General features: G+C 53.5%; 4 protein-coding genes across 4 annotated transcripts; 3 read left to right on the top strand and 1 right to left on the bottom strand.

Moving 5' to 3' along the window:
* Window positions 1-266: 266 nt before the first annotated feature.
* Window positions 267-1873, bottom strand: HER10_EVM0002274 (NADH-ubiquinone oxidoreductase 30.4 kDa subunit; the record flags this gene model as incomplete). The annotated part of the gene is made up of 2 exons (XM_035471993.1): window positions 267-1625; window positions 1685-1873. The coding sequence occupies 2 exons, from the start codon at window positions 1871-1873 to the stop codon at window positions 267-269; spliced, it is 1548 nt and encodes a 515-aa protein (XP_035333781.1).
* Window positions 1874-2227: 354 nt separating this feature from the next.
* Window positions 2228-3323, top strand: HER10_EVM0011358 (short chain dehydrogenase; the record flags this gene model as incomplete). The annotated part of the gene is made up of 3 exons (XM_035480791.1): window positions 2228-2422; window positions 2478-3050; window positions 3106-3323. The coding sequence occupies exons 1-3, from the start codon at window positions 2329-2331 to the stop codon at window positions 3321-3323; spliced, it is 885 nt and encodes a 294-aa protein (XP_035334407.1). The 5' UTR covers window positions 2228-2328.
* A 414-nt stretch (window positions 3324-3737) lies between these two features.
* HER10_EVM0002213 (PAB-dependent poly(A)-specific ribonuclease subunit PAN2) lies at window positions 3738-8706 on the top strand. Its single transcript, XM_035471934.1, has 12 exons — window positions 3738-4023; window positions 4173-4280; window positions 4335-4510; window positions 4566-4692; window positions 4743-5329; window positions 5392-5817; window positions 5868-6118; window positions 6169-6308; window positions 6358-6474; window positions 6633-7035; window positions 7084-7297; window positions 7350-8706. Exons 1-12 carry the CDS (start codon window positions 4003-4005, stop codon window positions 8194-8196), a joined length of 3417 nt encoding a protein of 1138 aa, XP_035333777.1. The 5' UTR covers window positions 3738-4002; the 3' UTR covers window positions 8197-8706.
* A 1068-nt stretch (window positions 8707-9774) lies between these two features.
* On the top strand, window positions 9775-11317 carry HER10_EVM0002565 (uncharacterized protein; the record flags this gene model as incomplete). Its single annotated transcript, XM_035472271.1, has 2 exons — window positions 9775-9868; window positions 10167-11317. 2 exons carry the CDS (start codon window positions 9775-9777, stop codon window positions 11315-11317), a joined length of 1245 nt encoding a protein of 414 aa, XP_035333796.1.
* Between the last annotated feature and the right edge of the window lie 1125 nt (window positions 11318-12442).

Genomic DNA, 12442 nt, shown 5'->3' with positions numbered 1-12442 from the left:
CTCATTGATTTCTTGCGGGTTCTGCGGTTGATCAATATCTTGCGGCGTTTCTTACAAATTTCAAGCGATTTGGAGCAATTGCGGTGCCGAGCCCGACGAATTTGGGAGCTTATATGCGTTTTGCTTTTGGTCGAATCAAGGGGCACAGGTGATGGCTATCTCACTTGCATACCAGTAACTACCTTAGCCACATAGGCAGACAGCGAATGATTTCTTTCACAGTTGACTTGGAATTTTCCATTGGTATTTCGCTTTACATCGTGGACCTAGAAAGTGATCTTTGTACCCGTGAACGCAGCCGTAGTCTGCGTCTCCTTGGCCTTCTTCCTCGCCTCCCAACTGGGATGCAAAATCCCCTCATCGTCTTTCTTGGGCGGCACCCTCGCCTTCTTCTTCTCCTCCCCTCTGCCGCCGCGATCTCTACCCTTGCCGCCGCCGCCGCCCAACGGGTTTGAAACGCCCTTCTTCCACGGCTTCCTCGCCCCGCCGTCCTCGTCGGCGCCCACGGCACCCTTCCTCATATCCCACCCGCTGTCCCTCGCGCCGCCCGCCCCCCTCTGCCCGTTGGCCTGCTTCTTAACGTGGTTCGCCGACGCGCCGTACTTCTTCTCCCAGATAGCCTGGCGCTGCTTTTGACCAAGCCGCTTCTTGGGCGGCGCGAGGTCGAGGTCCGAGGCCTCGGACTCGGAGTTTGAAATGTACCCGCCCATGAGCGAGGGTAGGAACGTCGTCTCGCCGGGCCGGCCTGTGGGTTTCTTTGCGCGCTTGACTTTCTTCTCTTTGCTGCTGCTTGGTTCCGGTTCGGGCGAGAGGGAGACGTTGGCGGCGTTGATGCGGCGTTGGCGGTCCGAGTCGTTGCCGCTGTCTTCTGCGTCGGAGTCCGGGTCCGCCATCTCTTCGTCCGAGTCCTCGTCTTCGTCGTCGCTGTTGCTCTCGTCGTCGGCCGTGTCCCCTTCGTCGGCGACTTCACTTAGCAAAGCCTTGTACCTGGCCTTGAGATCCTCGTCGGGGCTGTCTTCCTCCGAGTCGGAGCCGCCGAGCATGGCTTCCATCTTGGACAGGGCCTTTTCCTCTTCTTCCTCGTCTGAGTCGACCTCCTCCTCTTCATTGGCGGCGTCTGCATTCTTTCCGCCTTCCGAGACATCGCTGTCCGTTGGGATCTCGTCGTCCATCTCGTCGAATGGGTTCGGTTCCTCCTCTGCCTCTACCTCTGTCTCCTTTGATTTAGACTCGGCCCTTGGCTTCGCGGAGACATCCTTTGCATCCACCAGCTTCGCCTTCTTCGATTCCCTAGGTTCATCGTCGACCTCGTCCTTTAATTGCTTCTTACTCTCAGTAGCCGCGATAGAATCCTTCTTCCCCTTTTTGCTCTTCTTGTCTGGTATGGGCACGTTCAGGATAAGACATACGCCCCGCACCGCCTTGTCGACGGCCTCCCGGACGTGCGGGCGGTTGAACAGGCCGCTCGTGACATTGTGCAGCGCCGCCCTCTCCTCCTCGGACAAATCCGGCTTCGGCACGCCCTGCTTAATTTCTTCGGGGAGAGCGGGGCTTTCGGCGATCTGCTTGATCTTGAGTAGCGAGGAGTGGAGGTGAGCGTCGGCGGTTTGCTGGAGGTCGAGGGACTGTAGGTGGAAGCAATGATCAGCGGCGAAAACCTAGGAATAATGGGCAAACTCTTTACCTTTAAGACCAAGATCTCCCTCTCCAACCGCTTGACCTTGTCTGGCGACGCCTTGTCATCGCGCAAGCGTTTGCTGTACCGTTGACGCTCGAGTCCCTTTGCGCCTTTGATGGCCCTAAAAATCTCCTTTTTGTAGTCGGCAAGTTTCGCCTCGAGATCATCCTCGCGCGACCTCTTTCGTTTGACCATGTCTGTGCTTTTGTTCGAGTTCGGATCGTGCGTATTCCCTATCGCGGGTATTAGATGGACATGCGCAGGCAATCAATCGTCGAACCTCGAAGCTGGATCGCAACAGAAAAAAAAATGTGGTTCAGCGACCTTAAAGATCTAATCGATAAGGCGGAACGCTCGCCGAGAGAAAGGACCCGCTACGGGTCGCATTCTGTACAATGCGATTGGTCATAAATGATAGCTACTGGTTTTGACGGTTTTTATTGGCCACAGCTGCTCCTCCAGCGCTCATGGATGACGTTCCCTTGGATCTTGGAGGGGCACTCGAAGCACCCCGCCGTCGCAGATAGCCCGTGGACCTACGCTATTACAAATGAGTCTTGTTTGGCAAATCGTATAAGTAGTTATTCCCGCGAAGTTATTCAAAACTAGAACTATACCTAGTTAAATCTCTATACTGTGTAATTTCAAAAATGGCTGAGAACAAGGAAGACCTCGCTGCTCTCGGAGCTGGCAACCTCTTTGGCGTCAAGGGCATGGTTGCCGCAATCACTGGTGGTGGCTCAGGTGAGTCACTTACGCGATAGCTTCATATCTACCGTGAAAGTGCTAAATCACTCAGGAATCGGCCTCATGATGGCCAAAGCCTTGGCTGCCAATGGCGCCGAGAAAGTCTACATCCTCGGTCGGCGCAAAGAGGTCCTGGAAGAAGCTGCCGCATCTGTGGGACCCAGCATCATTCCTCTGGTCTGCGATGTTAGTGGCAAGGACAGCCTCAGGGAGGCGACCGCAGCCATTGAGAAGGAAGCCGGCTTTGTCAATCTACTCGTCTGCAATGCTGGTGTCGGTGGACCGCAAGTCAAGGCTCCCACCCCTGAGATGACAGCTGAGGAATGGGCCGAGCAGCACCTTGCCCATGACACGGCCGACTACACGCGAGTCTTTGACATCAATGTCACCTCTGTGTGGTACACAGCCATGGCTTTCGTGAAGCTGCTTGACCTTGGTAACAAAAAGGGAAACCTATCACAAAGCTCTCAGGTCGTCTCGACGAGCTCCATTGCCGCCTTCAATAAGATCGCTCCCGGCGGCTGGGCGTACGGCCAATCCAAGGCGGCCGCGACGTTGGTTATCAAGCAACTGTCAAGTAACCTGCCCCGTTGGAACATTAGAGCGAACTGTATTGCTCCTGGCTGTGAGTATTCCTCTGAGAACAATATTCAGATTCATACTGATCCTCCAACAATAAGTGTTCCCGAGCGAAATGTCGGCCCCCATTGCCAAGCTTTACGCTGAGGACGGCAGTGTCCCAAAGGAGATGGTGCCTCTTCAAAGAATGGGCGATTCGCAAGACATGGCAGGCGTCATGCTGTACCTTGCTTCGAGAGCTGGTGCGTATTGTAACGGCGCGGTGATAACCGTGGATGGAGGTAGACTTGGAAACTTCCCTACCACATGGCACGCTTAGACGTTCCATGGTATCCACGCGCCGGCCATGGTGTTTCGAGACTCGTTGAGAGACGCTGGTTGTCGGTGCTACTATTAGAGCGCTGCTATAAGTTTCAACTTGATACTTACCCATAGGCGCGGCTTTGAGCCGCTATTTTGTGTAGTGAACAAAGATGAGAAGGTATATGAGCCATAGAAAAATAGATCGTTAGTAGTAGGGAATATGTTACCAAACTCAACCCTGACAACAAGTAAGGTACCCATAGTTCGATGGTTTTCGGTGAGGAGCTGGGTGGGGCTTGTCTCACCTGGACCCAGTTCCGGAAATACGCCGGCTAGCGTGCGTCACACTCCAGAGCCCAGAAGCTAAGGAGAGGAGGAGGGGAGGAGAAAGCGCAGAGAAGTCGGAAAAGAAGCTCAGCATCCCTCCCCCACATTCTCTTCCCTGTCCGGCTCATGCAAGTGGCTGAGCTTTCGGGCGCGCGACACCTTGTCTCTGCCCGCTTGCCCCAAGGCTCAAGCTGCGCGAAGCTCCGGCGTCGTCGCGATCTGAGTTCAGTGAGGTGCTCTGCTCTATTTTGTGCCCAATATTGGTTGTCCTGGACCTTTCGACTGCGACCTGTCTGTCGCCCATCCTTTGACGTCGTTTCTTCTGTTCCCATTACTATGGTCATTTGGGCAAGGAAACGCAGACCAAAATGGACGGAGACTGGGACGAGGTACGTTGAAGCTCATCGTCACCCCTCAATGCCCGTTGCGACGCACCTTCGTCGCAAGCCTTGCACTTCTTGTCGCTAGCTTAGCTTGCGGATATCGCACGTCTCGTCCGGTAGTCATACCTTGAACTAACCGATTTCATGGCTGATAGGTCGCTCGCATCCCCTTTCCGCCTCCGGGCATCCACGCCGCAGCGACGCCCGTGTCGACCATGACCTTTGACACGGCTCAAGAGCTGCTGTGGACAGGAAACGATTATGTACGAGCCATTGGATTCGGTTCTTACCGACGACAAAGACTGATCGTGTTCTAGGGCCGCGTCACGTCGTTCTACCGCAGCGAGCTTCAGCGCTATACGTCCTTCAAGGCCCATACCTCATCCGACGGCCCGGTTAGACAAATACTCGTCAATGACAAGGGCGTCGTGGTACTAGGGTCTCGAGACATCCACATGGCTTCGCGGAAAGGCCCTCCGATATGGCATATAAGGTGCGGGAGCATAAAACCTGACCTATTGGAATTCTACCTGACAGCATAAACGCAGACACGATGATATGAAAGACTTACGATGCATGAGCTTTACGTCCAAAGGGACGTCTGAAATCCTGGTTGCTGGATTCCAGGACACCATGTTTGTGATCGACCTCGCTAAGGGAGAGGTGGTCAAGCAGGTACGTTCGACGGCGGTATGACGATGATGACGCCTTGCTGATGAACCCAGGTTCCGACCGCGTATTCATATAAGGTTATGAAGAAAAGCAGATACATCTGCGCCGCCACAGAGACCGGCACAGTCAACCTGATCGACGCGGTCAACTTCTCCGTCGTTAAGAGCTGGAACGCCCACTCCGCCTTGATCAGCGATATGGATGCTCAGCATGACTTCATCGTCACTTGCGGCTATTCACTGCGGCAAGGACGAGATTACATGCTCGACCCGTTCTTGAATGTGTTTGATATCAAGAAAATGTCGTCCATGTCGCCGATTCCGTTTCCTGCCGGGGCTGCCTTTGTCAGAATGCACCCAAGAATGTCGACGACTAGCATTGTCATGTCCACAAGTGGCCAGATGCACGTTGTTGATCTGATGAACCCAAACACTAGCAATGTGCGGCAAACCAACACGATGAACTACCTTACCATGTTCGAAATCGCCCCATCTGGCGAAGCCGTGGCTCTGGTAGATGCGGATCATAACATTCACATCTGGGGCTCCCCTTCGAAACTCCGCTTCGTCGATTTTGCCTCTCAAACTGAGTTCGCAACTCCGGAAGAGCCTCTACCTACCATAGAGTGGACTGCCGATACGTTAGTAATGCCTCTCTGTGCTGAATCTGTGACATGTGCCACGATCACTGACCTAGCACCAGACCTCTCAACTCTATTGGCATGCCGCATTACCGCGAGGCGCTGCTGTCCGCCTGGCCAGATCTTCTTTCTGATGTTGGGGCTCCTCCGACCAAACTTGAGCCCCAATTTGTTGCGGGCCTCAAACAGTCCGAATTTGGCCACTATGGACGGAATACACGGGGCCTTCGAAGGAACCAAGTTGAAGATACTCGGAACTTGGACAGAGGAAACGCTTCGGGAATCCTTGCGCCAAAGTTCCTCAGCGAGAAAGCTAGAGAGTTTGCTATGGCCACAGTCGGCAATGCTAGCGGCGACGAAAAGGTTGACGACGTTGCCCATTCTCTGATGCAAATGGAAATCGACCCTACCAAACAAGAGTGTCACCCGATGTACCGTAATGTTGAGATCAAGTACAGCAAGTTTGGTGTTGACGACTTTGACTTTGGGTATGTCAGCTTATCGCACTGAAATGGTTTGGCTTGCTAACCTTGTCCAGATTCTACAACAGAACGCAGTACTCTGGACTCGAGATCCATATCGCAAACTCATACGCCAACTCTTTGCTGCAAGTCATGAACTTTACGCCTCTAATTCGAAACATGGCTCTCCAACACGCGGCTACTGCGTGTGTTACGGATACTTGTCTGTTGTGCGAACTGGGTTTCCTGTTCGATATGCTCCAAAAGGCCGAAGGTTCAATCTGTCAAGCGACCAACATGCTGAAGACACTCAGCCACCACCCTCAATGTCTGTGACTAAATTCTCTGTGTCTGCGGCGAATATTGACTGTTTCGTAGCCGCCAATCTTGGCCTCCTTGAAGAAGAATCGAATGGCTCTACCTTAACGGTGATGCTGCAGGGACTGACGAGGTTCCTTTTGGAGAAGATTGTCCTTGATTATCGTTCCATGCCGCCTGGCTCGAACATGATGGAGCAGGTTCGTCAAATACAAGTTGGAAAATGTTGCAGTGGCTGACCGTCTCTAGATGCTCACAACTTCCGCAACGAGTTCGATTCGGTGTATCAACTGCAGGTTCGAATACACTCGTCCTGGATCAAATTTTGTCAACGATCTGATGTACCCGCAAACAACTGGGACAGGGGTAAGTCCAAACTACTGTGATCTTCGTCCGTGTTCTCAAATGTGTTGGCTGTCGTCTTCGGATGTCGTAACTCGCATGTGGCCAGCTTCGCCGACTGCTTAGCTTCCTGATTTTCGGCCAAGGTTCTCCCTTCCTGTCCAAACGCTAACTGCTCGCAGAAGAACGTTAGCCGGGGTCAGAAAGCGCCGAAAGTGACGTTTTCACAAATCCTGAAGTCAAGTGTCGAGAGGGAAACAACGTCAAAAGGTTGGTGTGGTCGGTGCCAGCGATACCAGACCATCGCAACTCGCAAGACCATCCATAATATCCCCGCCGTCTTCATGCTGAACACAGCAATCGGGAACTCGGAGCAAAGGCGGTATTGGTCGACACCCGGATTCCTTCCGGAAGAAATTGGCGTCATAGTAGACCACGGCCAGTTCTTCTGTTATGAGGGAGAGGATCTCAAGCTCCACCTACAGCGTGGTATTCACAACATAACGGTGTACTCGCTAGTTGGCATGGCTATGAATATTGACCCAGGCCCGGGTCAAAAACCTCACCTGGTCGCAATGGCCAACGGTACGTTATCCTCGTTGCTTGTGGAGTGGCGATGCTGATAAGTCCAAGTTGCCCATTCGCAGCCAACCGCCCCGGCTACAAGTCAATGGCACTTGTTCAATGACTTCCTAGTTCGGTCTGTGAGCACCGAGGAAGCCCTTTCGTTCCACCCGCCGTGGAAGACACCCTCGGTAATTGCTTTCCAGATCAAGGAGGCAAATAACAAGATCGATATGGACTGGAAGAAGAATATTGATACTTCCCTCCTTTACGAAGATAACAAGTTGGTTCCCTCCCTGAATGTGCCGTCCTAGCTAGCCCGCTGACATATCAAGCCCTCATAACGACGGTAAGACGTACCGAGCGCTCGATTCGGCAAGTGAAAGACCCGGGCCAGAGAGCATCGTCGCTTTAGACACGGAGTTCGTCGCCGTCCGTCAGCCCGAAATCGAGATGAACTCCGACGGCGAAAGAGAGACAATTCGGCCGATCGTGTACGCCCTAGCCAGAGCCTCGGTCGTCCGGGGCCAAGGAGAGGACGAAGGCCTGCCGTTCATCGACGACTACATCTCGATCAGAGAGCCCATTGTTGATTATCTGACATCGTACTCGGGTATAACTCACGATGATCTGGATCCCCGCATTTCTAAGCACAATCTTGTGCCGCTGAAGGTTGCCTACAAGAAGCTTTGGATCCTGCTGAACCTAGGCTGCAAGTTCCTCGGCCATGGCCTCAAACAGGATTTCAGAGTAATCAACATACACATACCGAAGTCCCAGGTCATCGACACGATCGATCTGTTCTTCTTGAAATCCCGCCTCCGGAAGCTCTCGCTGGCTTTCTTGGCTTGGTACTTGCTGAAGGAAGATATCCAGCTGGAGACACACGACTCGATCGAGGATGCTCGGACAGCTTTGAAGCTTTACCGAAAGTATTTGGAGTTCGAAGATGCAGGTATCCTGGAACCGATGCTTCAAGATATCTATCGAGGCGGACGAGACGTCAACTTCCGGCCGCCTGCTAGGAGCGGACAGGCCGCTGATGTCCAAAGAACAGACACGCCTCCTCCCTTACCCAACGAGGCACCCTCTACGCCGGGGGCTCCGGGAGGTGGAACATCAAGTGGCGGCTTCGGTGCAGGCTCAACTTGGACACCAGGAAAGGGTTCGCCTCTTCGGTGAGGGGGTCGAAACGACGCTGAGGGCGCATCGGTGGCAGGGCTTGTTCAGAAGACGCTTCTTTCAACTTTGTTAGACAGCAGTATCAATAGAACAGCAAATCTTCTTACTGATGATCGTCCCTTTGATTGTGGTCCTTGTTACTGTCTAGCGGTGGTTTTGCCCATGTTCGTCAATCTTGTGCCGCGAATTACGGTTCGCTGATTCCGGGCTATGACTCTTTGTTGACAGAGAATCGAGGACCAAGTTTACAGAGCTTGAAGCCAGAGGAGCTACGCGCTGTTCCTGGACGAGGTAAGCGGCAAGCTCGATCCTAATACCGGGGAAGGCGTCGCCGCTACGATGAGCAACCACGATGCCACGGCGCAAGGGAATGAGCTCAAATTACATCGAGAGGAAGCTGGCAGTCTTGAGAGTACTTTGAAACTAATTTTGTATGCACCTCAATGTGCGCTGCGAAATGCTGCGATGATTTCTCCCGACGAAGGATGGCATATCGTGGCCGAATCCGACCTATTCCTTCGGCTACCTCAACCGCACGGTAATGCGCGAGCATATCCAGCCATCAAAATGTTCCAACCGACTTGCTCCATCTTTTGATTCTATTTTCACGACAGTATCTCATCTGCGCGGCGATTATTCGATGCCAGAAGCCAGAAATCGACGATTCTCAGCCAGCTCCCGACGTCCCCTCGACTTATAACCGCCAATTCCACCCTCGACGCGGTATCTCTCGCCACAACAGGCCTTTTTCTTCGGGAAAACTTGCACATAGGTTCAAATAGGCATAATAAAGATAATGATACGGTTTTTATTTCTTCATATTGGATTGCGCCTCCGTCATCCCATCTTTCATACCATTTTCCTTCCATCTGACAATCCAGACGCGCCATCCCGATTAGGCCTAGCGGGTGATCGAGTGTAGGCGCTACACTACATTAGGCCTAGTGTCCAGCCCTACGAGTCGTTCTTGCAACCACTCCCTCAGGGGGTGGGCCATTCTGGCCAATCAGGTGTTACTGATCTGGGTGCACTGTCCGTCTACTTCTACCTCTCCTCCTCGAACTCCCCAATCTTCCTTCTTCCTTTCCTCTTCACGGTTTGATCGTTTGATGCTCTAGCTTTGCTACGATGGCTTCTTTCTGCTTCTCGCCTGCTTCGGCTGCCGCCCGCCCGTCTGAGACCGGTCCGCAGTCCAGGGTTCAAGTCCCTGCCCCCGTTAACGCCAGCACCCTCGTGGCCTCGCTCGGTTCCTTCCTCCGCCGCGTCCCCCGCCTTCTCGCAGCCGCCGTCACAAGCGCTGTCCGCCCCATCCTGTAACTATTCACACCTTCAGCCTCTCTGGGTTTTTTGTCTTCTTGATAGCTAATCAGTCTTCTCTAGCCGGTACATCGGTACCCCGGCACCCCCCGCGATGCTTGCCCGTAGCTCGTCTCCTCGTCAACCCCAGACTGGAGCTACTCGGCCCTCGATCACGGTGTCGTCCTCTCTTGGTAAGTCCTCCTCTGGGGGCTTTTGTTCTCTGTTTACGGAGCCTGCTGTGCACGTAACCACTCCTCCTCCCCGTGGGCCTCCGCATGGATGGACCCTGAGTATGTCCCATTACTTAGGGCCGGAATCCCGGATCAGTCCTTCTTCGGTCGGCTCTCCTTTGGTCAGGTCTCCTTCGCCATCGGTTGGTTCTGCGTTTACGGCTCCTGTTGGACCTGTTTGCACTCCTCCCGGTCGGTCCCCGCATGGCTTCACCCTGAGTATGTCCCATTACTTAGGTCCTGAGTCCCGGGTTGGTCCTCTGCCTTTGGAAGGTTCTCCGTCTTTGGCTGGAACTGTGGTTACGGAGCCTGTTGGCCCTGTTTGCACTCCTCCCCGTTTGTCCCCGCGTGGCTTCACTCTCAGTATGTCCCATTACTTTGAGTCGGTTCCCCGGGTCAGCCCTTCGTCTTCGGTTCGCTCTGCTTCATCTGGTTCTCCAGGATCTGGTTCGGTTTCCGTTTCCAACCTGGAGGATCCGTTTGTGGACGACGCCGCTGATCCTGCTCTGGCTTCGCCAACCCGTCCTTTGGTTTCGCCCATCAGACCTCCTCCTGACTTTGAACAGTTGATGGCCTTTGCCGACCGGCAAATCAACCTGGCCCGCGCTTACACCGCTAAGCGTCGACCTGCCCCCATCGCTGTTCCTGCTCCCAGGACCCCGGAGCCAAGGACCCCAGAGCAAAGGATGATTAGGACTCCGGAGCCCTGGTCCCTTTCGCCTATGACTTCCTCACCTTCGGTGGATGCCCCTGTTGAGGAGTCTGGCTCCCTGTTCCGTGATCCGGTTGACCCGCCTTGTACGCCTCCGCCTCGTACTCCTCCTCCTCGTGAGATGGATACCCTCGACCGCAGCGTTGAACGGCAACGGATTCGGGCCCGCGAGCTCAGCGCAGAGGCCAAGGCGAAGTTTGCGCAGATCCGGGCTCTACTATCGGATTGGCCTGCTCCCCAGAGGCGGTACGCGCCCTCTCACGACTACAGCACGGACTCGCCTACGCCGCATACCATCTCCAACTGGGACTCGACCTTGGAAGAGGATCGGGTTTCGGAATACTCCTGGACCAAGGGCGCCTTCCCTGTCGCCTCTCCCGAGCTCCCTGGAGCTCTGGCAGAGTGGGATTCGCCGGCCGCCTCCCCTGTGTATTCTGGATCCCCAGTCGCTTCTTCCTCTGGTTCCGTTGGCTCGTCTGGTTCCGTTGGCTCGTCTGGTTCTGTTGGCTCGCCTGGTTCCCGTGGATCATCTGGATCATCTGGTTCTTCCGGCTCTCATGGTTCCTCTGGTTCCGCTGGCTCCTCTGGATCTGGTGGCTCCTCTGGTTACTGTGCGTCCCCTGGATCTACCGGATCTTTCGGTACTTCCAGCTTTTTTGGGTCCCCTGGTTCTTCTGGTTCTGCCGAGGAATCTGGATCGATCTCTTCCTTGCTGGAGCTTTATGGTCCTCGTTCGCCCGTGCCTGCGCCTGTTCCCGTGCCCGTTCCCGCGCCTGAGCCTGAGTTTGACCTGGTCACGTCCACGATCACGACCCAGCCCAAGGGCATGAAGGCAGTCACCCTCAAGATCACCCGCCGCGTTCCTCGGGTTAGGTCTTAGGCCCTAGGTCTTTTTTGGCTCCTTCTTCTTGGTTACTGGTCTTGGCCACTGGTCTTGGGTACTGGTCTCGGATCTGGTCTTGGTTTGGTTTGTTATGTTTGCTTCTTCCCTTTTGGCTCTAGGAGCCATTGAGGGATCTTGTTTTGTGCTTGTTTTGTTTTCTGTTTTTTCTCACTCCCCCACTCTCGTTCGGCCCCCCTTTTGGTCAGCTAACTTCGATAGGTCCCTCGTTCGGGAGGGTCATTGTACTCCCGCTCTTATGATCTAACTTTCATCTCATCTATCTATCTATCTATCTACTATATATGTCAATATTCTTGCTACATAGAACGTGTCAGCGATATCTGTAAGTCTTCCCCATCCACCTCTGAACTGTCACAGTCCACTAACTTTGAGTATGCAAACTTAGATCCAGCCATCAAACTCGACATCATGGTAAGCTTCTCTCCCTTCTCTATTCCAATTTGCTTAAACTAATATCCCTTCATTTAGACACAATCTGCCCGACTCGGTAGAGTAGTCTTGGTTGACATGGTAAGTAAGCCTTTGGTCCTTCTATGTCTCAATGAGCTTTGACTAACTTTCAACAATTTTCGACAGGTACTTTGGTACTCGTCAAAACAAGGCCGAACAACATGGCAAGTCATTCATTCCTTTTTGTTTCTGTAACTTCAACTAACTTCTAGTCAACCTCGACACACTTTGCGGCAAGAGTCAAACGCATAATGTAAGCATACCCTTCCATCCTGTCTCGATCTCATTGTCTAATGTAATTGACATGTCCATAGGAAACGATTTCTCTCCGTCGCCATCGGTCTAAGGCATTCACTTGGTATCTTGGCCTGTACCAACCAAGGTACATGGCAGATACTCTGCTCAGTGCTGACGTGACTACTTTGCTGGCTGCTATTATCTCTCCTCTGCCTGCCCCTGTTGCACTGTTCCACCCAAGCTACTCTCGTGACATGATCCAGTCAGACGTGGAGGTGCCAACTTGATGCTTGAGTTTGCAGTCTAGTACAGCCCGTGACTATGCCTTTTGACAACAACAGTGAATCAGCCTGTCCTTACTGCGTCCAAAGTATGAATACAGGTCTCAGGCTTGAGTCGGGGTGATGAAGTAGT

This window comes from Colletotrichum scovillei (genome assembly GCF_011075155.1).
Source record: "Colletotrichum scovillei strain TJNH1 chromosome Unknown Contig00005, whole genome shotgun sequence".
Taxonomy (NCBI): Eukaryota; Fungi; Ascomycota; class Sordariomycetes; order Glomerellales; family Glomerellaceae; genus Colletotrichum; species Colletotrichum scovillei.
The sequence above is the reverse complement of the archived record's forward strand: the minus strand, read 5'-3'. Positions and strand labels throughout refer to the sequence as shown.

Bases quoted from the DNA above. Each gene is read 5' to 3' on its own strand.
- HER10_EVM0002213 (XM_035471934.1), top strand. From the start codon at position 4,003: ATGGACGGAGACTGGGACGAG. The intron at 4,281-4,334 runs GTACGAGCCATT...ATCGTGTTCTAG, and splicing joins TGTGGACAGGAAACGATTAT to GGCCGCGTCACGTCGTTCTA. The intron at 6,119-6,168 runs GTCTGTGACTAA...ACTGTTTCGTAG, and splicing joins ACTCAGCCACCACCCTCAAT to CCGCCAATCTTGGCCTCCTT.